General features: G+C 42.2%; 2 protein-coding genes and 1 pseudogene across 2 annotated transcripts in view; 1 reads left to right on the top strand and 2 right to left on the bottom strand.

The window, feature by feature from the left end:
• Positions 1-27,130, bottom strand: part of ESR2 (estrogen receptor 2) — a 175,180-nt gene that overhangs the window by 69,156 nt on the left and 78,894 nt on the right. The window lies entirely within an intron of this gene.
• SYNE2 (spectrin repeat containing nuclear envelope protein 2) overlaps positions 1-27,130 on the top strand; it is a 311,661-nt gene that overhangs the window by 261,208 nt on the left and 23,323 nt on the right. The window contains exons 95-99 of the mRNA XM_024750801.1: positions 1,861-2,055; positions 4,418-4,543; positions 10,018-10,173; positions 12,310-12,468; positions 13,176-13,342. Coding sequence (XP_024606569.1) covers positions 1,861-2,055; positions 4,418-4,543; positions 10,018-10,173; positions 12,310-12,468; positions 13,176-13,342 — 803 coding nt within the window. The remainder of the gene's footprint in view (positions 1-1,860; positions 2,056-4,417; positions 4,544-10,017; positions 10,174-12,309; positions 12,469-13,175; positions 13,343-27,130) is intronic.
• LOC112403382 (40S ribosomal protein SA pseudogene) lies at positions 25,347-26,310 on the bottom strand (annotated as a pseudogene).

Genomic DNA, 27,130 nt, shown 5'->3' with positions numbered 1-27,130 from the left:
TTTTTTTTTTTTCGGTACGTGGGCCTCTCACTGTTGTGGCCTCTCCCGTCGCGGAGCACAGGCTCCGGACGCGCAGGCTCAGCAGCCATGGCTCACGGGCCCAGCCGCTCCACGGCATGCGGGATCTTCCCGGACTGGGGCACGAACCCGTGTCCCCTGCATCGGCAGGTGGACTCCCAACCACTGCGCCACCAGGGAAGCCCTCGTTAGGCTATTTCAATGGTCTTGGGTAGTTTTTAGGATGGATAAGACAAGGGTAATCACAGTGAAGATAAAAAGACTATATTTGTAGGTGGGGTTTACAAGACTTGCTTATGGTTTGGATGTGGCAGGTAAATAAAAATCTAAATCCAGATGACTCTAGGTTTGGGGTTGAGCATCTTGGTGAATAATGTGCTGTTGACCAAGTCAGGGGAGACTGGATGAGAACCAGGTCTTTTGATGACTTCAGTTTGAAATGGCTAACAGACATCTATCACAGTGGCTGTGTTGAGCAGTACTGCATATTAGAAGGACAAGTGTGGAGGGGCAGTGTGTTCCTTGAATTGCAGTTTTTCTTGTGTGTGTTTCTCCTTTGCATTTGGGTTATCCTGAGTATTCTCAGAAATATCTTGATAAATCAATGCTCTGTTGATTCTTTTTTAACATCAGCTTCCATTTTGGAAAATGCCCACATTATGTCTCCCTTGAGAAATTTGAAAATAAAGGAAATCATATATACAACAGAAATAAAAGCTATTTAATTTTTTCTCCTGAAACCAAATGCTTTTGGAAATATAAAGTTTTTACTTCATTTTTGTATTATAAATACCTAGTTTCAGTCCCTTTTAAAGAAAAGCCTATGTGATATCCAAATGGAATTTTTTAAAGCTATTGCTTTAGTATAAACACTGATGTGTATATTTATGTGCTTAAGTGTCTATTTTTGTATTTTTATCTTTTTTATTCTCTCCTTTTAAATTTGTTTAGCATAATGTGCACATTCCAACCTTGTGGGTTAGGAGCAGCCTGACTCTTTATACCATAATGGTAATGGGTATTTGCTCTTAATATCGGATCTAATACTCCAGTCATTTTCTTAATACTCTTGGATTCATTTATCTTGTAGGCTTTTATTCTGTGAAGTGTATTTTTTTTTTTTTTTTTTTTTTGCGGTACGCGGGCCTCTCACTGTTGTGGCCTCTCCCGTTGTGGAGAACAGGCTCCGGACGCGCAGGCTCAGCGGCCATGGCTCACGGGCCCAGCCGCTCCGCGGCATGTGGGATCTTCCCAGACCGGGGCATGAACCCGTGTCCCCTGCATCGGCAGGCGGACTTTCAACCACTGCGCCACCAGGGAAGCCCAAAGTGTATTTTTAATTTCTCTATACTTCTAATCATTATAGTAAAATCTTATCTCTTACCAACCCTTGGAAATTATTTTAAGAACACATCATTTGGGGCTGTGTGTGTGTGTGTTCTAACCAGATTTGTCTAATTTATAACTAGTTTAACATTTACTAAGATCCCACATGCCACGGAGCAGCTGGGCCTGTGAGCCATGGCTGCTGAGCCTGCGCGTCCGGAGCCTGTGCTCTACGACGGGAGAGGCCACAACAGTGAGAGGCCCACGTACCGAAAAAAAAAAGAAAAAAGAACACATCATTTGGTAGTATGCTGTCTACTCAATAAAAATATTAGCCTTTGATGTGAATGAGTGTGTATGTATGTGTGTGTGTGTTCTAACCAGATTTGTCTAATTTATATCTAGTTTAACATTTAAGAAGCTCTGAAGGAAATACACACAAATGCATGCAGAGAGTCACATTTTGATCACATCAGAGGCTTAAGCAAATTACTTTTTTTTTTTTTTTTTTTTAAGAATAAAGAAATTCATTTCCAGAGGTGGCAGACAACCTATGCACTAACCTTGGAAGCTGGGGGCAAGTTACTGAGCACAACTCACCTGGAAACTAAAGAGTCAATTGAGAAGAGAATCAGTCAACTTCAGGACAACTGGAAGGACACAAAACTCCAACTAGGAGAGATGATTAAACAGTTCCAGAGCACTGCAGAGGTAAACTCACCATTTACTTTTCTGTTCATGATATTCAAATGCAGTACATAGAATTTTTGTTTGCTGTATGAAGATGGGAATGATTTTAGGAAATCACAATATTATGGGCTTTCCAAGGGACATTGAGTCCTACTAATCCACAAAATCATGGTAGTTTCTTAATGTAAAATAATAATATAACACTGGAAAAGCTCAATGTTAATATCTAAATACTTGAGGTACTATTTTATATTTACCTTTATGAAACAGGAAACTAATTCATGTTCAATGGAAGTTCAATACCCAAAGCTAACATTCCACATATGGTCTGCCTTTGGGTATGGTATATGAAAATAAACACAGTGATACTTCATCTTTCTGCTGTCTTCAAAGAATACACTTTTCCATATAACTGAATTTCCCAATAATTTATGATTATACCTTTAAGAACCAAAATGCTTTCTTTTGAGTGATTATTAGGAAAATCATTAATATTTTATTATGCTAAAATATCCCAAGTTGTTCTTAAGGACTCTGAGCTGCTTTGAACCTAGCCCCTGCACTGCTATGCTTTTTGAGTTCTTATGTGGTTTTTATTGTTTGTCTTTCTTTCTATTTAATTTAAGCTATTTTTACTTTTTTTTTCTTTTTTTTTTTTTTTTTTTGCGTTACACGGGCCTTTCACTGTTGTGGCCTCTCTCATTGCGGAGCACAGGCTCCAGACGCGCAGGCTCAGCGGCCATGGCTCACGGGCCCAGCCGCTCCGCAGCATGTGGGATCTTCCCAGACCGGGGCACGAACCCGTGTCCCCTGCATCGGCAGGTGGACTCTCAACCACTGCGCCACCAGGGAAGCCCTATTTTTACTTTTTATTTCTCTGAGTATACTTACTCCTTGTAGCCCACTCTTTAATCTGTTGTGTGGGTACCAAAACAAGATAACCAAGCTTGTCAGAGATGTTTTTCTGAATACAGAATAAATATGTGCTGAGTTAGGGCCTGAACATCTCTCCTGTGAATAAAGTATCTGAATTTTATTTGGCGTATACACTGTGAAATTCATTAACTTGCAAACATTTGTTGAGCACCTGCCGTGTTTGCAAAGCAAGGTGGTAAATGCAAATAAAGGTTTGGTGGAAGAGATAAGGACTCATAGTTTTGTTTTGTTTCTCCCTTCACTTTCTCCTTGGTTACGTTCCAGAGAGTTTATGTTGTGAGATAAGTGGCCTCTCCTTAAGTGAGGTGTTAGCGTACAATTGGACCAACCCAAGAATATTTGTGTCAGTAGTACTGAGGAATAGAGTAGTGTTTGAGTCTGTGTTTGTCTATTTTTAGTAACTTCAGGAGGAGGAATTTTAGTAATATCAGGAATAGAAATTTATCCTAATGGATTAAACCCTCTGTACTTGAAAATAACAGGCAACTATTTGCTCAGTAATATAAGGTTTAAGGAAAAGAGCTGATATGAAAGAAAGGCATCCACAGGGAAACTGTAGCCTTAGGTCAACTCTTGATTAAGCTACTTCTAACTGCTTGTCCTTGGACCAGTCGGTTTTCTCTGAGCCTCAGTTTTCCTCTTTTAAATGTGATAGTAACACTTGCGTCTGTCTCCTAAGCTTATTATGATTACAGTGAGATAATGAAGTTGATAAGCTTTGTAAACTATAAATTACTTCAAGCAGGAGGCGGCAGTCAGAGCAGTGGTAAGAAATGGAGAGTGAAACTTGGCTGTGAAAGGGTCGCTAAAGCCAAGCTATTTCTAGAAGGGGGAAGGGAGAGAGCAGAGGGATGACATTAAAAAAGAAGACGGGCTTCCTTGGTGGCGCAGTGGTTGAGAGTCCGCCTGCCGATGCAGGGGACACGGGTTCGTGCCCCGGTCTGGGAGGATCCCACATGCCGCGGAGCGGCTGGTCCCGTGAGCCATGGCTGCTGAGCCTGCACGTCCGGAGCCTGTGCTCCGCAACGGGAGAGGCCACAACAGTGAGAGGCCTTTGCTTTTCAGTGCTATTAGAGCATATACCCAAGACTGGAAATGCTAAAAATTAATCCTTCTAGTAGCCTTTTAAATGTGAACTTTTCCAAAACTAAAATAGAAATAAGTTAGCTAGGTCAGAGATGCGGGGAAGAAGAAATATTTCGAAGCCAAAGGCAACGCAGTGGTTGAGATGAGCCACACGTAAAGCTGCAGAGAGGTGTCGAACCATCCTGCTGTCTCATATGCTCTTTTAGACCACAGTCTGCTCAAGACAAGGAACTGGGTTTCTGCGTGATTTACAAAAACACATTTAATAGAACAATTACATGGATTAAATTAATTATCCTATTCCTACAGTTCATTCTTAAACAACCAAGTACTTACCAATTTTAATACTGTTTTCAAATAGACCTGGGACCAGTGTGAGAAGAAAATCAAGGAGTTGAGAAACAGGCTACAAGTTTTAAAGGCACAGAGTAAAGATCCTCTTCCAGAGCTTCATGAGGAGCTCCATCAAGAAAAAGAGCTGATTAAGGTATTGAAATCTGAAGTAGTGTTCAAGATAATCACTCAGCTGTTTTCTGCGACATTGAAGTGTGTGTTTGCCTTTCGATGTCTGTGTGAAACTAAATCTTCGTGTCCAGTTGGAAAATATTTTGCCTGTCTTCTCTCTAATACACCTTCCTGGTCACTAAAGCAATTAGAATCAATGCTTTTTGAGATCCATGTGTGAAGATGAGGAAGATTTTGCAGAACTTCTTCTTAGAATTTTGGGGGTTTTCTCCTTCAGGTCCTCTTTCTGTTTCTCCTCGGTAATTTAAGATGTGGCCTCTGAGATTACATTGATAGTTGTTCCCTTACCAAATGGCCTTGTCTTTGAAATGAGAGTAAAGTATGACTGAAGAATTCATTTTTTAGAAGACAATAGGTTGGGGGATTTGCTCAAATATAACAGTTTTTGTAATACCTTCCAAACTATATTCTGCCTAATGGATACCACACTAGCAAAAATTCCTTGGTATGTTAGGACTTTGCAGAAGACAAGGCAAACTTACTGATAGGAATGTGGACCAGTTAAATTCTGAGGTCAGGAACTCCCTACATCTCTTCCCTTTCTGCAGGTTTGATGTTGGAAAGACATCAATAGCCTAATGGAATATGGTTTAAAAAAAATTTTTTTTTCTTCCTTCAGTGACTTCAGGGGTCAAATTGAAAAAAATTAGGAAGAATTGAGTAGTCTCATACTTCAAGCTGTGCTGGAAATTAGTGTCCTCCCTCCTGAACCTTTTTTCTTCATTGTAAAAATTTCTACTGTGCAAAAAAATTCTAACAGCAAGTAATATGACAACTACCATGAAACCATCAGCCAGCAGAAAAATAAATCATTACAAATACAGTTCAAATGCCCTGTATAATCTCTAATGTACTTCCCCTCCCCAGAGGTATCCACATCCCTGAATCTGGTGTCCTATCATTCTTATGCATTGCTGTATCATTTTACTACATGTGTATGTAGATCTCAGTGGAATGTAGAAGTACTACTTTTGTTTTTAAACTTTCTATAAGCAGCACCATTACTCTATACGTAAGTCATAAAGATATACTCCTACGTTTCCTTCTGAAATTTTTAAAATTTTGCTTTTTACGTTTACACCTTTATTCAGTGAAGAACTGATTTTTGCCTATGTTTTGAAGAGCCGATTTTTGTTTTATTCACACGGATGACCATTATCCAGGTGCCTGTTTACTGATTAGTCCAGGGTCCAATATCAGGTTTCCGATTATGCATGGTTTGATTCTTGGTTCTCTGCTCTATTCCATTGGTCTGCTTATCTCAGCTTTTATACCAAATTATCCTGCATACTGTGTTTTATTAGAACAGATCTTCATTTCAGGTGTCAGGTACCCATCCCTCATTCTCCCACTCGAGTGTGGATATCCTTGGTTCTTTGATCTCCCACAGCTTTAGAAGCAGTTTGTCAAACTATAAGAAATCCTGATAAGAGTTTTAATGGAATTGCGTTGAATTTATAGAATAATTTGGAGGAAATTAACATCTTTTTGACATTGAGTACTCCTGTTTCCGAATATGGCATATTTCTCCTTTTATTCATGTTTAGTGCTTTATAATTTTATGTAGTATTGTACATCTTTTGTTAGATTTATTTCTTGGTGTTACTTTTGAAGCTATTGAAAATACTGCCTTTTTCTAATTATACTTTCTGTTTATTACTGATGTCTAGAAATGTAACTAATTTTTGTGCATTGATACTATATTCAGCCATCTTGCTAAACTCTTGTTAATTTCGATAAATTGTCTATCTATTCTTTTGGGGGTCTGTGAACACAATCACCATTGATGAATAATGACTTTTTTTGTCTCTTCCTTTTAATTCTTATACTTTTGTTCTGTTCTGTCTACACTGGTCAGTACCTCCAGAGCAGTGTTGTTAGAAGCGTTGATAGCTGGCCCCTATGTGTCAGTCCTGATTTTAAAGAGAATGATTCTATCATTTCACCATGAAGTGTGATTTTTGGTGGTGATGTGTTAGTAGATGCCTTTATTAGATTAAGGAGGTTCCTGTCTGTCCCTGATTTTCAAAGTTTTTATCATCTCTACTTTAGATCTAGACTTCAGTAACAGATGAGAGGATTTGGAGTCCCTCTCTGAGTTGACACATAGAGTTTCCTTTCATCAAGTCCAGAAACCTGTGCAGAATGTGAACCATAAACCCATGAGGAGGCATAATTTTTCCCAAGTAGGACACATCTCGGTTTCCACTGGGATCTTTTCAACTTCCATAGCCTCAGCTTTCTATTTCTCAGTGGAAAGAACGGGGGAGAGAGACCAAGAGCATTGAGTTCATTCAACCTGTGACCATATTCCAGAAAGATCCCAAGTAACCTGAAGCCTGTCTAGAACAGTGTTTATCATCCCTGAGTCACTTGGGGAGATACCTAACCATTCGACCAGTCTGACCTTTACTTTCCTCCTTAGGAAATTACATTCCCATCACAGCCAAGTTGATGTATGGAAAAACTGCTTTGCATGTTTATATGTGTCTGCACATATATGATTTCTTTATATGTTTATAAAGAAATGCGTATATGATTTCTTTATATGTTTTATATACTAACTTTCAGTACTATGAAAATTGCTATCGCTATAGTGGGCATCTGTGTTCATAAAACTTGTCAAATGATTGAGTCCTTAGAACAGTTTTATTTTCTTCAATAATTGTTTACTGAAATATAGTTGATATACACTATTATGCTAGTTTCAGGTGTACTACATAGTGATTTGACATTTGCATACATTATGAAATGATCACCACGATAAGTCTAGTAACCGTCTGTCCCCATAGAAAGTTATTACAATATTACTGACCATATTCCTTATGCTGTATGTTACATCCCCATGGCTTATTTATTTTATAACAGGAGGTTTATACCTCTTCATAAAATAATTTTTGAATAAGTAATATGGTCACATGGTTCAAAATTCAAAAGGTACACACGAAAAATTTTTCTCCCATCAGTTTCTCTCCACAGAAGCCGTGTTACCAATTTGTTGTGTATTCTTCCAAAGATATTCTATGCATATGCAGACCAATATTTATATATATACACATTCATTTTTTGATCCTCTTTTTACCCAAATGGTAGTGTAGGGAAATGGGACTTGACAATCCCAATAGTAATTGAGTCCACAGGCAAAGACTTAAATGCTGTTGTGCTGTGTTGGAGTCCAGCCAAAGCCTGTGCAACACACCACTTTATGTAATCAAGTTTTAAATCACGTGTCCTATGGACAATTGGAATTTTACAGGTACTTTTGCAATGTAGAAAATTTATCTAGTTAAATTAAGAAAGGCAAACTTATCTGACTGACATGTTCTCTTTTGCAATTAGTTTGGTAGCAAATCTGGAGTATTTTAATTTAAAAACAGAAGCACAGTTTTTGAAATGTTTATAGAAATAAGTGAACGTCAGCCTTAATAGACTTCCACAGTAGACCTCAGTCTATATATTGTTTCATTCCTTGCTTTTTCGCTTAATATTTATGAACATATTAAAGCGCTTGATACATACTGCCAAATTCTTTCCTTTCAATCATACATTTTAATATTTGAGGACTTACTATACACCAGACCTCTTGGTGGGCAATGCATTGGTGGGCAGTGCATTGGTGAGCAATGTTGTCATGGCCCCAGCCAGTGTGGAGCCGATAGTCTAGGCTACTGGAGAGACAGACGTTAACCAGAGTCCCACTGTATGTGTACATATATGTGTGTGTGAATAACTTTAAGAATGGTGAGTGTTAGAGGGGAAAAGGACAGGGGGCTGTGAGAGCACAAAACAAGGGTCCCAGTCTCATCCGATGACTCAGAGAAGACCCCTCTGAGGAATTACCTGGTCTGAGATCTGAAAGTGTCGGTAGGAATTAACTAAATATACCTGGGGAAGCATCAGCGTGAAGGACTGGGTAGCATTTCAGGCTAGTAAGTAAAGAACAACAAATTTAAACAATAACTAGGAGTCATTACACATATTAAACTTGCCCCCCAAATACATAAAACTCGACACCAAACTGGATGTGGAAAAATATAGTCATTCCTTTGAGGACACAATTTGGCAGTATTTATTAAGAATCATAAAACGTCCATATTCAAAAGTTCTACATCTGTCAGTTATCCTTTCAACTGTGGGAGGAAACCGAGTATCCAAACCAAAATGGATTTAAACCCAGTGGTGGATAACTTACAGACGCCTCCCTCTGTGCAGGCATCTGAGCCCACACTTCTGAGCAGGAAACATTGTACGAAGTTCAGCGGCCTTCTGGTCTGTAGAGTCAGTGAGTGGTCAGCCTCTGCGTGTGACTTGCCCCCCTTTATGTTACGAAGCTGGTAAAAGGGTTCCACTGCAGAATCTGCTCTCGTCCTCTTTACTACAATCATGAAGCTAAAAGTAGGAAACAAAACTTTAAAGTGATGGTTTCTCCTCTGATAAAGGTGCTATTTCTGAATCTCCATTGCAACCTTTAAAAAGAATCCTCCGAATTTACATCTTATTAAATGTAAATCCTTGTTGGCAAGTTAGGAAATCATGCCAATGTAGCGTTTTGAACTCTGAAAAGCAGTCGGAGTTAACTGATTCATCAGAAATCAGACTGATTTCAGATGTAAATGAAATACTCTCTTCTTTCAGATTTCAATAGACAGGTATGAATGGAGACCCTTAAAATGTGCCAAAATGGAAAGAATTGGAAGCACAATAAAAATCTGGAGATCTCTTGAGTGTTTGGGCTGTTTCATTTTACCTTCTCTCTTGTGAAAGTGATTATCTTCATTAAGTCCTGGGATTCAAAAACGTTTTAATTTGACCAATACTTAATTTTTTAAAAAAATAAGTGTTTCCAGGGCCAGAGGAAATTTTCTGCTAACCCATCTCTGGTAATTTATTAGGGAACATTTTTTTTCTTCACTTACATTCATTCTTTTTGAGAGTTAACCAAAAGAATTCCCTTTGAACAGAAGCTGTTATATGATTGCCACATAGCAACAATGCATTTATTAAGGTGTTTTAAAAAACGGGAAATCACATTTTATACAACGTTCTGTAACACAGTTTCAGGATTAAAAGTTGAGTGTGTATGTGAGAGAGGGATTGTTGCTAGACTCCAAAAATACTTTCCTCAAAATAAAGGTAAAGACCTACTTGAGTTTAACATAGAACTAAGTATATAAAAGTCTGAAATACCTGAGGAAGTGAAAATAAAGGTAGAAAAGAGCTTTCTTTTGAGAAAATGGGTGGTGAGGAATTGGCCAACCACAACTGCAGACGCTGGCCCTGGGCTGTTTCTCATTCAGAAGGTCCCGCCCCCTTTCCTGGCCTCCCCTCCCCCAGAGTCCAATCAAAGTATTAGCCTACAGGTTTGGAAACAACAGCAGCTTGAGTTGAAGAGGTTTTTTTTCTTTCTTTCCCTTTCTTTCTTGTGTTTAAATGCAGGAACTAGAGAAGTCTTTGGCTAACTGGACTCAGAACTTGAAAGAACTTCACACTATGAAGACCGACCTAACCCAGCACATTCTCGTGGAGGACGTGGTGGTTTTGAAAGAGCAAATAGAGCATTTGCACAGACAATGGGAGGACCTCTGCTTAAGAGTAAGTTAGTTAACTGCAGGGCACGGCTGTTCTTAAGTTTATTGAAATGTCTCCGAAGGCCAGACAAAGTAGAAAGAAGCTTAATTTCATTGAACTGGGAGGCCCGTTTCAGTTGGACCCCAGGCCGGCCGCTGCTCCTTTAGAAGGAGGCAATATTGTTTAACAGATTTGACCCTTTGTTTCTCCAGCGCTCAATGCTGGAACTTTGCACACTTTTAATGAGCTTTTTTAAAAATCACCTTAAGTGGTGGGGGAGGGGAGGAATGCCGTCCTGAGCAGCTGCGTGCACTCTGCCCTCTGTCTTGTATGGATGACAAGTACCGGTCATTGTCTTAGAATCAGGACTTCAGCAAAGAGTTCTCGGCTGGCCTTAAACGCAGTATCTCTGCAGTATCTGTTCTGGGCTCAACAAACAGTGGGAGATGTACTTAGTGCCAGGCTTGGGGTCATTATATCTGAGAACTCTGCATTCGCATGCAATCCAGTGTTTATTTCAAGTAGCTGGCTTTGAAAACTCTCTGGAAGAAATGATCAGCTGCTAACACTTAGTATCTCAGCAGATCACTTCTACTTATTAAGAACTGGATTGTGGTTAAGGTGACAGGATCAAGATGGAATTAAAGGGTTCAAATAGATCTTTGTTTTAAGAACAATTTAATTCTAAGAAAAGTAAAGTCCTCAATCTCATTTTTGTGAATTAAGAAGAGATGTACTTAAAAGTTGAAATTCAGTTTTGAATGCATTTTAATAAAATAAAAATGTTTTCCTTCTTTGTTTTAGTATTTAATATTCACCATATACCCATAATTTTAAACGTCCTTTTAGAATTTTTATTCAAATTTTATATAAAAGAAAATATTTAGAATATGTGAAAGGTATTCTAAAAGTTAAGGAAAAAGCAGACTGGAGCCCAGATGTTCCCAATTGTTACCATTATGAAGCAAATCAGAATGATGCTGTGCAAAACGCCAGGCTTTTAAAAAGCTGAGGTAAATAGATGCTCTGAAAAACAGAAACACAAAACTTGGTGTTTTAGGAATAGTTTTTTGAGCCTTCTTAACACGCTTGGTGGGTGGATGTACAAGCATTAGATATTTTTTTGCCTCACTCTGAAAAGAGCAGAGGGTTGTTTTTGTTTTGTTTTTTGTACATAGCAAAAAAAAAATCTCCAGGAGTTCAACCTTGGTTTCCCCATTTATAAAGTGGGATGTTAAAAGTTAACCGAAAGAACTCTTAGCTACCCCTTTTATCTCTAAAGTTCTAAAGATTTCTAAGACCTGGGAATACCTTTGTAGACTTGGAGAGGCTGATTTGCGTTCTTTAAATTTATATTTATGTAAGTAATAAAGTTGAGCCCTGTAAGGAGGAAGTGCCTTTGCTGACGTTAGCTTATGCGTAACAGAGCTTTGGGTGTTTGGGGAATCAGCCTGCTCACTGCAGACCAGTATTTGATTCCATTTCCATGGTTTCCCTCCAAAGCCATAGTGCATATTGGGAAGGTAGATTAAATGAGCGATGCGTATTTTTTTATTTTATTTTGTTTTTGAAATTACCAGTAAGACATTTAAATGACTTTAATTTTCATGATCCATTTGCATTTGAAATGTTAGATTTGTGATCAAGATGGTAGTTTTTAAATTAAATAGGCAGGACGTTGGCCTTAAGTAAGAATCAGGACTTGATCATTTTTTAAAAAGAAAGGATTGGGGTCATAAAGTTATAAGTTAGCATGTAGCAAGCAGTAAATAAATGTATACTGAAAGAATAAGGAACAGAAGAAATTTGGGTGGTGCTTAAAATGCACTCATCTAACCTTCATGTTTCTAACTTTTAATATACCTCAGTAATGATAGGTATATATTGGATAATACTGAAACCTTTTGGTCAGTTACACTTCAGGTAGTCTTCTGTTGTTACTGTCGTTGTTGCTTTTTATGGCATTTATCAAAGGTGTAAGGAACTTCTGTTGAAATTAAACCCTAGGTCTTTAAAAGGCAAAAACATAATAATTGAAGTCTATAGGACCTCTGATTAAAATGAATGAAATTCATAGTCCTTTTGATGGGGAGAAGGGAAGAGAAACTCCTTCCTTCCTTCCTGCCTATACCCAGCTGCCAAATGCATTTTCATTTCCAGGTGGCTATACGCAAACAGGAGATAGAAGACAGACTCAATTCATGGATTGTGTTCAATGAAAAAAATAAAGAGTTGTGTGCATGGCTGGTGCAGATGGAAAACAAAGTTCTCCAGACAGCAGATATTAGTATTGAAGAAATGATTGAAAAGCTTCAGAAGGTAAGCAGGAGTCCCCAGATGGAGACGGTTATGACCACCACGGTATCCTCTGCCTCCCTCACTCCTAGGCTCAGAGCTGTATGATGTCGTAGGCCCGTTTCCAATGAGATGGGAAAGGTGGGCATGGTGCTGTGTACCGAGGGGGGTTGCTTTCTCTTGGTTAGGAAGTCTGGCCAGACAAGGGGCTCGTGTCCCCTTAAGCTTCAGTTCACATCCCAGGTGAGTTACGGTTTCTCTAGTTGTGTTGTTAAGGAACTCCCCTGGCCAAAGGAGAAAGACCAACAGCAGTGGGGCTCATAATTGTGAAAAGGTCACTGATTCCCACAGGGAAAGGTAGAAAGAGCCTTCTGGCCACGGTCACCCCAAATGCCGCTCAGTTAGCCCTCAGGAAAACTCTTGCTGATATATTAGACTAATTTAGTTAGGCTCAGTAGTCCTCCGCTCCCAAGTAGCTTAGGTTAGGAGAACTCTGTGAGGGAAACCAGGACTCTTGAATTAAAAAAGTAACTACCGCCTTATATATCACACATGCGCTGAACGGGCATTGTTTGACTTTTTAGCTGCTCTCCGAAGAGTTGCATTAACAGGTGTGAGAAGTGTTTTTATTTTTTAAGAAATTTCAAGAGGCACAACTGTGTGTTTGTAGCTGGCAAAGAAGTGAATTTTCGATAGTGATTCCGGCTTTGTGTTTTGGTGCCCTATGCCAGGACTGCATGGAAGAAATAAATCTGTTTAGTGAAAACAAGTTACAGTTAAAACAAATGGGCGACCGGTTGATCAAGGCCAGCAACAAGACAAGAGCAGCTGAGATCGATGACAAGCTCAACAAAATTAATGACCGTTGGCAACATCTTTTTGATGTCATTGGATCAAGGTAAGAAGTGGCCTAAAAATGGATTCCTACTCCCTAAGGTACAGTGGTTACTTCACAGATCTAGAAACTGAGCCCCATCTTCCTCTAAGGTAACCCAGAAATTTTATAAACTTACAGATAAAGGCAAAGCTTGGTAAAAATGGAAATTCTTATTTCAACATTATAGGAAGATTATATTTTAGTATACCTCACTTTGATTTTTTTTTCTTTAGCTTAAAAGTTCACATGACTTAGACTAGGTTTAAATGAGAGTTGTTCCTTGAGGAGGTATTATTTAGCAATTCTCACACTGCCTTAGGACTTGCATGTCCCCCAGATGAAATCATGCCTGCCTGCTCCTGCTTGTGTGTGACAAGTGCAGGTAGGTCAGGGCATAGGCCTGATTTCTAGGTGCTGCTTCTGGAGGTCCCCGACTGCCCCCCATGCCCCCATCACCACCACCACAGGGGCTGGGCACACTCAGCCCAGGCAGGGCTTCTCTGCAGGTTTGCCGGGTGTGCCAGGTCCCCAGTGGGCCTCTGGTCCTAAGGTGTGGACTAAGGAGGCACAGCTGTGACTATAAATCAAGGCTATCCAGTGCTTGTCAGAAACAAGGCTGATCATTTTATCTCCCCTCAAAAAATAACGATGACAGTGCCACTCAAACTTTTAAATGTCTTCCATCTTCAAATTCTCTGTCCAAAGACAGACCCTGACCAAAGTATTTTTCAGTTGTAACCTGGCACACAGAGAGCAGTCACTCGGCTTTGGGGCCGTTCATGTGGCTTTGTTTCCACTGGCCGAGCGAGTCTTTTACATAACAGAGTGCTTGGAAATTTTGAACACATATATAACGTGGACTATACAGGCGAATCCTGCAAGGTAAACGAAAAATCAGGGAGTACTGAAAATAAAATACTCTTAATAATTTGGCATTTCCTTTGCCTCATTGTTTACTGTAAACCATAAATGAACCTAGTTCAGTCAGCAGATGCACCAGGCTAAGTGCTATGAGAATTACAGACCAGGAAGTAAGATGAGTCAGTCACATTAATGGAAGCAGACATGTGGGCAGGTGTAAAACCTCTGAGAGCTCAAACCTGAGAGCTCAAACCTCATCTTCCTGGAGTCGGGGTGGGGATTGGGAGGGGCCTGATAGAAGAGCAGTGTCCCCAGATGGTCCTGAATAAGGGGTTGGAATTCCAGCGCTACTGGTGGCAGAAGGGGGAGAAACATATGCTGTGAGCAAAGAGGTACAGGGTAGTGCAGAGTAGAAACTGTGCGGGAAATGATAAGAAGCTCCACTGGCTCAAGTGCAGGAGGTGAAGCTTTTAGAAAGGTAGGTTGAGGCTAAGTCTTAGAAGAGCTTAAATCTCAACTGAAGACTTGTCCTCCTAAATAAAGTTTGAGTCTTTCGCGGTTCTTTTTTAGAAGGGAGGGTCTGTCGAAGATAAATATTAGGGTGATTTGGCTGGCAGCACAAGCTGGGCTGAGTTCAACTTCTGTCTACTGCCAGTTGGGGGGAAAAAAAAATCTATGGAAATCCATGATGGTAACCCAAGCAAGGATTAAAGAGCACAGATTTTGAGCCAGTCCTGACTTTCCCTGACTTCCACTTACCATGGAAACTTGTAGTGATTTAACCTCTCTAAGCCTCAGTTTCTAAATCTGCAAAACGTGTCTCACAGCACTGATTACATCAGAGGCCGCTGTGGGGATGAATGACACATGTCTCGCGTTTGGCCTGGGACCAGCATGTGGGAGCCAGTATTTATTGAGTGGTTATTATCATTGTCTCTTCCTAAGAAGACTTTAAGACTAAGTAACATGTTTTTTGAGTGGAAGAGGATTCCCCCGCTTGGATCTAATCATGAGAGGTCTTTCTTCCGTGAGAACAATGTCTTTATCTTATTTCCAGTGCTTAGAACAATGCTTCAGATATTTGTTGAAATGAATGAATGTTCCAGGACGTAAGATTGTCATCAATTCTGTTGGGTAAATTGTGTCTGGTATGTCTTTGTCGTCATTGTCTTTATCTCCAAAGTCTTCTTGGGCACCTGGCACTAATCAAGAGTATGAGGACATGGGCTTCCCTGGTGGCGCAGTGGTTGAGAGTCTGCCTGCCGATGCAGGGGACACGGGTTCGTGCCCCGGTCCGGGAAGATCCCACATTGCCGCGGAGCGGCTGGGCCCGTGAGCCCTGGCCGCTGAGCCTGCGCGTCTGGAGCCTGTGCTCCGCAACGGGAGAGGCCACAACAGTGAGAGGCCTGCGTACCACAAAAAAAAAAAAAAGAGTATGAGGACACGATACCTGTTCTTAGATCATTCAGGTGTAGGATCTAGATTCTGCTTCCTGAGGACTAGAGGGATGATTCATTCTTACTCATTCGTGCTTTGGTTCTATCACTTCAGAGTTTAATAGGCTGCTTGCTTTCCTCCCTCCTCTCTAACTGCCTGTCTTCAGCCAGTTCCTTGGTGGGAAAGACAAAAACAGCAGGTGAAATTTCAGTCGTCTATTTGGAAAGAGCAATTGGCAAAATAAGGAGTTGAAATAATAGCAAATATGTTGGCTGCCAGCTGTATTCTTAACAATGTGCTTTTTATGTATTATTTCACTTAATCTTCACTATAATTCTGAAAGGTAGATACCATTATCCCATTTTACAGATGAGGAAACTGAGGCACCGAAATTAAGTAACTTGCCCGTGGTTACACAGTCAGCACATGAGGCAAACAGGATTTCTACTCAAACAGTTGTGTTACCTCCCTGCTAACCCAGACCCTTGTGTCTTGTTACATTGAAATGAGTAGAACATTTTGAAAACCTAATCCCTTCGAAACTGAAGGACTAGGGAAGGAATAACTTGTTTTACTTTAAAGCAAAGGCCGGGGTGAGACAGATGACTGATAGTCTAGGAAACTCTTAGTTGACTTTACGCTTTAGGTGAATCTGTGGGTTGAGGCAGCAAGCTTGAACCTGCCGTAAATTGGCCTCACATAGAATCAACTCCTTGTCTGATTGCTGACACTCATTGCATGGCCATCAGAAAAGCAGGAGAGCACAGGCAGTAGAATTAGCCATGCTAATCAGAACCTGCAGCCCTGCAGGGTATACTAATGGCCTCATTTGCCCAAACTATTCTGGACACCATTTAACCTTTCCTGTCCTGCTCACCGTGTTCTGCTGCTTCATTCCTGTGGCAGGGCAAGCACCTGTTGTTAACAAGAGGGAAGATTGGGAGGGAGACCAATCTTGAAGTTATGAAGCAGGTATCCAGCTTCATGACTTCAAGATTTTAACTACAAGCCTTTAACTTAAGTTGGGGATGGGGCTTCCCTGGTGGCGCAGTGGTTGAGAGTCCGCCTGCCGATGCAGGGGACACGGGTTCGTGCCCCGGTCCGGGAAGATCCCACATGCCGCGGAGCGGCTGGGCCCGTGAGCCATGGCCGCTGAGCCTGCGCATCCCGAGCCTGTGCTCCGCAACAGGAGAGGCCACAACAGCAAGAGGCCCGCGTACAGCAAAAACAAACAAACAAAAAGTTGGAGATGGTGTTCAGAAGTTCAAGACCTCAATAAATCAGGTTTAATTCACTGGGGAAAAAAACTGAAAAAAGACCTGTTGTTTTGGGTTCATTCTCAGCAAAATAGAGGTAAATTTCAAAAAAATTGATAAGACATGGAGGACAAGGTTACTTAAATGCACATTAAATTTACTGATCATTTCAGGTAGTAGGCTCCGTTATTTGGTGGATGGGGAAGAACCCAGTGTTTATTTTTTTAAGGGCCAGGCTCATATATATTATTTCATTTCATCCTTGTAGCAACCCTGCAAGGTCAGTATTCTCCATTTTACAGAGAAGGATGCCGCAGCTCAGAGAGGGTAAATAACTGAGCCAAGGGCAGAAGCAATTCTGCACATGGTGGCACGGAGCCAAGGTCATTCTGTCCCCCTGCTCCATGCATCAGCAGAGCACTTGGCTCCTTTGAGACTTTTAAAGGTGGTTTAGGTCTTCCCTGGTGGCGCAGTGGCTAAGAATTCGCCTGCTAATGCAGGGGACACAGGTTCGAGCCCTGGTCCGGGAAGATCCCACATGCCGCGGAGCAACTAAGCCTGTGCACCACAACTACTGAGCCTGCGCTCTAGAGCCCGCGAGCCACAACTACAGACCCCTGTGAGCCACAACTGCTGAGCCTGTGCTCTAGAGCATGCGAGCCACAACTACTGAGCCCATGTGCTGCAACCAGTGAAGCCCACGCACCTAGAGCCCGTGCACCACAACGAAGAGTATCCCCTGCTCGCCGCAACTAGAGAAAGCCCGCGCACAGCAAGAAAGACACAACGCAGCCAAAAATTAATTAATTAATTACTTATTTTGGAAAATGTGGTTTATCAGAATTTTTCTAAAACCTAGTACTCAATATAGACTTTACTGTCTACTCTAGAGCCATGGTTCTCAAACTTAAACATTCATCAGAATCCCTGGAGGGCTCCTGAGAACATGGATGGCTGGACCCCATCTCCAGAGCTTCTGATTCCGTAGGACTGGGTTGGGCCAAGAATGTGCATTTCTAACAAGTGCCCAGGTGTTGCCAATAGTGCTAGGGCAAGCAGTAGTATGAGGTGACACAGTGGACTTGCCACTTACGGTAACCCAAGTCTTGCAACCTCTGTAAGCCTGTCTCCTTGTTGGTAAACTATGGACAAGATTCTGGATGAAAAAGTACCAGGACAACGATGGGTCTGGCCATACACACGCATGCCAGCCTCCGGTGCAGTGCAGTATGGCTGTGTGATAGGAGAGGAGAGGGAGGGTGCTTAGACCCAAGCCACTGTTTTTCCTCTGCTTGTAAAGTGTTTTTCAGCTTCTGTAAAAATCCTTAAAGAATCTAAAGGACCCATCTCCTGAAATAACCAGATGATCAAGGGGACTGGGGTGCCTACGTCAGTCTTAATGCTGATTTCCTCACATAAGGTCACACGAGGCCCTGATGTGGGCACTAAAATGCAGAGAACTGGCTCTCTGTCAGAAATGCCCCAGGAGCTTTTAGCATTCCTCATGGGCCCTTGGGCAGCTTCTTGCATTTGTGACATCTGACCTCTTATAAAACATGCTATTAATTTCTTCCACAGAAAGGCCATTTGAAGCACTACATATTTTTTGGTGAATGGTGTGATTATTATAGAACCCAATCTGATTTGATGACAAATATTAATTATATCCTATGTTTATTGACAGATTAAATGAAGAGTTAACTTTTTTTAAAGGCCGTTTCCTATATTAACTTTATTTTTTAATTAATTTTTATTGGGAGTATAGTTGCTTTACAATGTTGTATTCGTTTCTCCTGGACAGCAAAATGAATCAGCCGTACATATACATATATCCCCTCTTTTTTGGGAGAGTTAACTTTTTTTTTAATCGTAACTGTTGCCTCCTCCTCTTGCCCATGTTTTCTTAGATAATATCTTTGAAAAGTGACGCAGCAAAATCTGAATGCAGCAGAGATGACTAAAGTACAGAAGTCGTTTTTCAGAACGACCGATATGTGTGATCCGTGTTTTGGAGGCAGCTAGGTTACCTATTAATAAGAACAGTTTAGGCACAGGATGTCGAGTGATGGACCAAAGGATGCAAAGTTGACCTGCTTCAGCCAGCACAGACTAAAGCTCTGAAAAGAGGGTCCCCGGCCATCAACAGGACTGATGCCAAAGAAGGCCTCAGCTCGACACATAACCTCACTTATACGTACCTTTGATTTCAAAATCCCAGGAGCTGAACTCCTTAAAGATTCATCTCCTTTTGTTTCCCAGAACCCCCTCCCCATTTCATTAATCAAAGCCTTCACCTTGTCCGGTGAAGCAGGGGCCCTGTGTCCTCAGTGACTGTCTGGTTGTTCATCTTGGTGGAGCCTCTTCAGAGACGTGGGGTTGGGGGGCTCTTTTTAAAGACTCTTTCTAGCAGCTTGTGAGGATGATCCGGTCAAAGCTTTCAGTGCCTAAAAGAGATGAGACAGCTGAGTGGAAAGACATATCTGTTGGTGTTGGCATCTTCGGTGATTTTAATTTTCTTTTTATCTGTATTTACTAAATGTTCATTATGGAAAAAGGAACACGGGAACTCTTTTTTTTCTTCTTAAAAAATGTCATGAATGTTGTTACCTTTCTCCTAATTTCTCTTTGGTGGTAGCATCATTTAATAGACTTGGCATCCTTAAGCCAGTGTTATGAAGGAGGGACACACTCAGATGTACTACTACCTTATGGTCCCTTCCTGTTTAGACTAGATAGCTCTCTTGCTATCAGAAAGATCAAGTCCATGAAAAAACTTTTTAACTGAGCATAATTTTCACATTTTATCTACCAATGTGAAAAGCCCACCTGCTTTATAATAGTAGCAATTAAAATGTTGTCATTTAAGCTCAGCAGTTATTACCATGGCAACTGTGTGTTAAGATTGTTTTTCCATCCCTTGAAGAATGGGCAGAGAGATGTGTGCCTTTTTAAACTGATACGTTTTTCATTGCTTTCCTTTTATCTGTATTTTCTCAAGGTTACTGTGGAAGACCAAACAATGCCGCTAGTCATAAAGTTGACTTGCTCTGGTCTTAGCAGGTTGCCTGATCCAGTGGGACTAGAAGCACTTAGAGATTTGTCACACAGGGAGAGCCAGATGTGAGGTCGGCCTCCCCACTTTCCTTTTTCCTTCCCATCACAAGTCCCATCGTTCCACCTCTGGAGCAGGTGGCTCTTGCTCCCGGGCCCTGCAGAAATGCCTTCCTGAGGGTCGGGGAGCTTCCAAGGAGACAGCAGCCATCACAGGATCAGTGAGCAGTCAGGAGCCTGGTGTCCAGCATCAGGCTGGTCCAGCGTACTGAGCCTTGGAGTAGCACCAGGGACAGCCAAGCGTGTGGACACAAGTTAGATGCTGCCTTTGGGGAGAACTATTTCCAAATCTTTATACCTAATTTCACTGGTCTAGAATGTGCTTAGTGTGTTTCAAGGTGGGGATGTAATAATGGTTAAATGTTGGGCTTTGGGGACCCATGAGAAATTATTGAGTCTCCAAATAAGGCTGAGACTGAGCCTGAAAGGGGCTTGGACACAAACCAAGGGTGCTTCCCTCAGCAGAGCCCCTCAGGGTCATGTAGAGAAGCACGGATAGGGAGGTAGAGGAATTTTCAGGTACTCAAATTATGGTAAAACCTAGGAGGGACTAGCAAGGAAAACTGCAAAATTTCTTCCTCTGCAAAGTGTTGAACTCCATTTGTACTACAAGATAGAATTCTTATTATTACTATTATTATTGCAAAAAAGCACAGAAATGGAATAAATAAACTCTCTGCCCCTCCCAAGCCAGGATGCACAGGACTGAAAAGGCAGGGCAGAAAACCTCCTGGGGAAATTTCTTCTTTAGGAGGAAGCCATTCCTGTTGGACTCGGGGCTTCAGATTTCACCATTGCTTTTAAACCTGAAACAGAGACATTTAATTTGATGAGAACAGAAATCCTCGTTTCTGTGCCCCAAATCTTAAGTGTTTCTTCCCTGCGTTTATAGCACTTCCTAAATAACCCATAGCCAAGATAACACTGGGACTTTCTTCCCCCAGCCTTGCAATCCTGTAGCGTCAGAACAAAGACTGTGTGTGTGTAAGAGAGGCAAGGGCTAGAGATACTTGTTTATTGGAAGGAAGAAAACTGAGATTAAAAATTGCAGTTAGCGGAGAAGCAGGTCTCTTCCCTGCCTACCCTCACTGCTCCGTAGCGGCGAGCGAGCCGTGCCCGCGGGAGGCTGCGGGAGGGCGGCCTGTGCAAGATGCTGAACCAGTGAATGGAGAGGCCGCCGGGCGGGGGAGGGGCCGCCTCGTCCCTGGGAGGTGGAGGTGCAGCCGGGAACTTGGAGGTTTCGCTCAACCTAAGGAATGATTTGTTTCTCATCAACAGTAAGTGCCATTTTGGTGATCAGTCCTACATCTGGGAGCAGCGGCTGCTGTCCCTGTGTGTCTCGTTTTCTCGCGGTCTCATGTTGGTTACAATAGAAATTACCGATGAGATGGTGGCTGCGGAGTGTGTGTGCTCGGCCATCGGGGGATGGGTTCTTTCCCAGTGTCAGCATGTGTGTGGTGTCTGCAGCCAGCCTTTGACAAGCAGGGGAGAGAAGTGATTATGCTGTGTGGAAAATGGAAGTCCTCTGGCGACATAAATGCTTCAAAGAGGCGATTAGCTCAAATGTATTGTAATGTCCGTGCCCTCAAATCAGGGCTTCAAGATCGTGGAGTAATTGATTATCTACTACAAAGATGTTTAGTCATTTACAAAGATGCAATTGTGCAGAATTTGCACAGTGTTTTTTAGCAACTGACAGCTGCCCACAGGTCTGAGTATCTGTTTGTTTCAATACAAATGCAGATACTCAACCATCTCAGTTTTCCTTTTTCAGTTATGCTGTCCACATGGGCATGGGAATTTTTTTAACCTACGCTGGTCCAGGGCCTTAATAATTTAACTGTAGACCCTTTAGCATGGAGAGAATAGGAATGAAATACAAACTCTTCCATATACATGAATTTGATATTTAAAGCCTCCCTCACACACTGTAAGACTTAGGCCTGAATCATGAAGTGATATTAACCTGGCTTGATTTTTGTTTTGGAGAGGGAAGAGGGTTCATAAGTATTAAATTCCCATCCATCGCTAGATGAAGATAAAGGAAAAACTTTATTCACCTTGATTATTTTCTGCATTTCTACCCGCAAGCCCCACAAAAGAACTTCTTATTTGTATGCTCTTTGTCAAACTCCTTATTTTGTTTGGTATCATATAAGAATGTTTTCGTTTTATTCGGGTCTTTCAATAGTCCATACAGGTGAAAAACTTCCTCTTTGCGCCTAAATATCTTGGTTTTCCAGTCCTCAGAACTGGAATTCAGCTCAGGGAATCATGCTTATTTTTTCTGGAGAAATATGGATTTGTTGAAATATATGTGTGATTAGTATTAGTCAAGCACACCTGGGTGAGGCATGGGCCAGTACAGAGATGGTGAGCTACTTAAGCTGCCTGGGTGGTTGATGTAATGCAGAATTGTGCTTGCTTCCCTGTAACAACAGTCTGGTTTCTGAATGGATTTCCTTGTTCCCAATATTAACTCGAGATTTAAAATTTTCCAAGAGCAATATTAATAACAAGGCCTAACTAGGAGGTCGGTTGCCTGGGTTGGCAAATGACGTGTACTTCCTGACCTGGGAAAGGTGTCGATTAGGTAATTAGATTAGCGTCTGCACAATCGATGTAGACTCAGCAGTACATCCGATGGTTCCCAGAGTAAGTCGTAACATGATTATCTGAGGAACAACATTTATTTATGCCACTGTGCATTTGGGGATATTTCACCTTCAGTCGGAGGCTGGGACATAGAAGCACGTCAAGTCCTGACTGGATGAATGTTTTGTAGCTTCTTTTCTTTCCCTCCCACCCTTCCTCTTTTTTTGCCCTAAGTGTGCGTGCGATGCGTGTGCTTGTTTTTAAGTACTTCACTTGTCCAATGTGGAACCAACGTCTAGGAGCATGTGTGGCTCATAGTGTGGTAGCAGATTGTTTGTGGCGAGATGGCTCGGGGATGCTCTGATCGTCGCTTCTTTCCTTTAAAATGTAACATGACCACCTCTTTTATGAAAAAGGCAAATTTGACGGGATGTGTGAATGTCACTTGTTCATTCAGAAGGTGTTTATTGAGCACCTCCTATAATATTATAATGTCTAAATTAGATCATGACCTCTGGGAATAAGTTATCTTCAAATCCTCAGGATCTGCACAGGACCCAAGACAAAGTGAGTGGTTAAATGTTTATTGAAAGGAAATCATGGAGGGGCAAAGTGGGCACCCAAAATGCCACACTTGTTGGATGGGCTTCTACCTGCCAGTGTGTCCTAGAGCTGTGAGTCTAGACTCCTGATCATATTCCCTGACAGCGCTGGAAACCATCCTGTACCCACCCCACCATATGTGCCCATTATCATGTGCAGGTTTATATAGGATACCCCAAGAAAAGTGCTTAAGAACAGTAGCTCCGGCCAGACTGCCCAGGTTGGAATCCTTCCTCTGCCATTGACTGGTCGTGTTACTATGGTAAATTATTTAATCTCATTGCCTCAGTTACCTCATCTGTCAAATGGGGATGTTATTAGACTGATCTCACAGCATCGTTGTAAGGATTAGATGAGTTGCTAACTTATATATAAAGCACAGTAGGCCTGGCACATAAAGATGTCGGCATGTTCTGTGGATGTTCCATTTTAGTAATAAAGTTTGTGAATTTTAAAGCATACCCAATGTAGAAATTTTAAAAGAACGGGATAACAATAGAAAGTCTAATATTTTCTTCCCACACCCCATTGGTTTGGACACCAAGCTCATTGGCTTGAGCCCCACATTTGGGACGCCACTGGCCTGGAGTACCATAGTTCTGGGGAAGCCAAGCTAATTATTCATCCACCTTCTCCATACTCCCCCCTCTGCTTATTGCACACCTCACCCCTCAGGATTAACAGGATTCAGGATCACTGCATCTCAGTATTTTTGCACCCAGGTTATTTTATTACTTGTTAGCGCTCTTCATTTAAAAAGTTGCGTTCTAGCCCTCTTCTTTCAAAATAAAGAGGCTGAGAGCCTTATGATGGACTAGGGTCGGGCGCTGGATGAAGCAGTGGGGGCTGCCATTCTGGGAGGAGAGAGGAGGAAGGATGGGGAAGCAGGAAGCAGGAGGGCTGTGCAGAGGCTGCTGGCCTGAGTGCCTCTCCCCACCTACAGGAAGCTCTCAGGGCGGAGCTTCTCCAGCCAGAGCCTCCCAGGAGTGTAGCCCCTTGCAAACTGCATGCAAGACTTGGTCCCATGGGGCCCGGGGTTCCCAGCTGCTCTGGCATTGTGTGGAGTGTTCCTTCTGTTCCCTGGGCAGTCAGGGTGACAAGACATTGGGGTGAGGAGGGTATAACTTGAAAGCCAGGGGAACAAAGGAAGTATCTAGGTTACAGCTGCATCCAGGCCTGGCCCTGGATTCTGTTACTTCCTTTTTAATAAATCATCTTGTGGCTTTGAAGGAAACTTCTTGTAATATTTGCAGTAAGAATGTAATTTGGAAAATATACCATCTTAAAATCATTACAACCACAGTTTCTGGGCATTTATCTCTGTCAGACACTGTGCCAAATTCCTTTCATGCATGTGTATCTCATCCTGCTCTCAGCCACCCAGTGAAGGAAGGTACCACTGTTGACGCCGTTTGACAGATGAGATCAAATAGAGCCAGGATTCATACCCAGACCCTGACCACAAAGAGTGTGCTCTTCATCACCAGGCTCCATGGCCTCGTTCCAAGCTTGCCTACCTCATGGCACTGTTGAGGATAAAATATTTATAAAAGGACTATGTGAGGGCCAATACCGTGTAAATCAGGTGTTACTGTAGCAGCGTGTGATCCCAGTCAGCAGTAATAAGAACTAGTATTACAGTGAGTGCTTACTTTATGCCAAAGGCTTTACATGCATCCTCTTGTTTCTGTCTCAGAACCCCCTACAAGGTGGATAATTTGAAGATTAACAAGGAAACTGGGAATCAGGAACATTAGGTACCTTGCCGGGTACACTGCTTATAGATGGTACAGTGGGGCTTAGATCTGGGTCTGCTCACCTCCAGAGCTCTGACCTGAATGTCGCCCAGATGCTATCACCTCCCTGAAGCTGGAGGGACCTGAGAGGCCTGCTAGACATGAGGGGCTGAGGTAGAAGGATTTTCTCTAAATTATAAAGCTAATTGGAAGTAGAGCTGGAGCTAGAAGTCATTCCCCAAGGTGGATCTGGTTGATAGTAGGGTGCAAAAAGATATCTTTCATCAGTGTCTTATAATTTTCTGCATACAGGTCGTTTGTCTCCTTAGGTAGGTTTATTCCTAGATATTTTATTCTCTTTGTTTCAATGGTAAATGGGAGTGTTTTTTTTTTCTTTTCTTTTGTTTAGAAACTGTTTATTTTCCATCAGCCTATTTCCATTTTAAGAGTTTGTGGAAGAACAGTTTAAGACCACTCAGTGGTTGTTCCTACCCACTCGGTGGCCTGAGCAGTGGGAGCTGCAGACCAGTCTTCAGTGGCAGATTGAGCACTCCAGTCTTCAGTGGGGAACTGCTGAATAGGCACAGAGGGCACCTGCACAGCTTCGGACGAGTCCGCCACCTCAGGCTGAGCAGCAGTGAACTCAGGACCTGGAGCGGTCCACTCACCCTGAAATTCCTCCTTGGTCACAGCCTTCTCAGCTGCTGCCTGCTCTTCCTTTTCAATCTCTTCAGGATCTCTGTAGAAGTAAAGATCAGGCATGACCTCCCATGGTTGTTCACGGGAGATGGTGCCACGCATGCGCAGAAATTCCCAGGCAAGCATCCACCACATCAGACCCACTGAGTGAGCTCCCTTTTTGTTGCATGGGATGGCAATGTCCACATACCACAGAGGAGAGTCTGTGTTACACAGAGCAATGGTAGGCACGTTAACGTAAGAGGCCTCTGTGAGAGGCTGGGGGTCAGCCCTGGGATCAGTAACCACCAGAAGTCTTGGCTCCCGGAAGGCTGCCTGGATCTGGTTAGTGAAGACTCCAGGAGTGAAGCGGCCAGCAATAGGAGTGGCTCCAGTGGCAGCAGCAAACTTTAGCACAGCTCGCTGGCTAGTATTCCTGGAAGATATGACACTGACATCAGCTGGTTTTCAATGGCAACAGTGGCACAAGCTGCCAACAGAAGCTTCTCCCAGGTTCTCTTCAGATTTATGATGTAGATGCCATCACTTTTCCTTTTGTATATGTACTGTTCCATTTGGAAGTCAAGGTTGGTGCCACCTAAGTGGGTTCCTGCTGCAAGGAATTTGAGGACATCCTCCTCCTTCATTTGCAGGACATCAAGGGCTCTGGACATTGTTAATGTTTCCCTTTAAGTTACAACGGGAATCCAGAACAAAGCTGTATGGACCCTTATCTGGCATGAAAAGTGGGAGTGTTTTCTTAATTTCACTTTCAGATTTTTCATCATTAGTGTGTAAGAATGCCAGAGATTTCTGTGCATTAATTTTGTATCCTGCTACTTTACCAAATTCATTGATTAGCTCTAGTAGTTTTCTGGTAGCATCTTTAGGATTCTCTATGTATAGTACCATGTCATCTGCAAACAGTGACAGCTTTACTTCTTCTTTTCCGATTTGCATTCCTTTTATTTCTTTTTCTTCTCTGATTGCTGTGGCTAAAACTTCCAAAACTATGTTGAATAAGAGTGGTGAGAGTGGGCAGCCTTGTCTTGTTCCTGATCTTTTTCCCTCTTAGAACTGCTTTTGCTGCATCCCATAGGTTTTGGGTCGTCGTGTCTCCATTGTCATTTGTGTCTAGGTATTTTTTTATTTCCTCTTTGCTTTCTTCAGTGATCACTTTGTTATTAAGTAGTGTATTATTTAGCCTCCATGTGTTTGCTTTTTTGTTTTGTTTTGTTTTTTGCGGTACGCAACCCTCTCACTGCTGTGGCCTCTCCCGCTGCGGAGCACAGGCTCCGGATGCGCAGGCCCAGCGGCCATGGCTCACGGGCCCAGCCGCTCCGCCATTACAGGGTGAGGTTGTGTTCCTGTCTTGCTATTTGTTTGGCATAGGGTGTCCAGCATTGTAGCTTGCTGGTCGTTGAGTGAAGCTGGGTGCTGGCGTTGAGATGCAGAGCTTGGGAGTTTTTTGCTGTTTGATATTATGTGGAGCTGGGAGGTCTCTTGTGGACCAGTGTCCTTAAGTTGGCTCT

This window comes from Neophocaena asiaeorientalis, unplaced genomic scaffold, assembly GCF_003031525.2.
Source record: "Neophocaena asiaeorientalis asiaeorientalis breed wild unplaced genomic scaffold, Neophocaena_asiaeorientalis_V1.1 scaffold140, whole genome shotgun sequence".
Lineage (NCBI taxonomy): Eukaryota > Metazoa > Chordata > Mammalia > Artiodactyla > Phocoenidae > Neophocaena > Neophocaena asiaeorientalis.
Note: the sequence above shows the minus strand (reverse complement) of the source record. Positions and strands in the feature narration are given on the sequence as shown.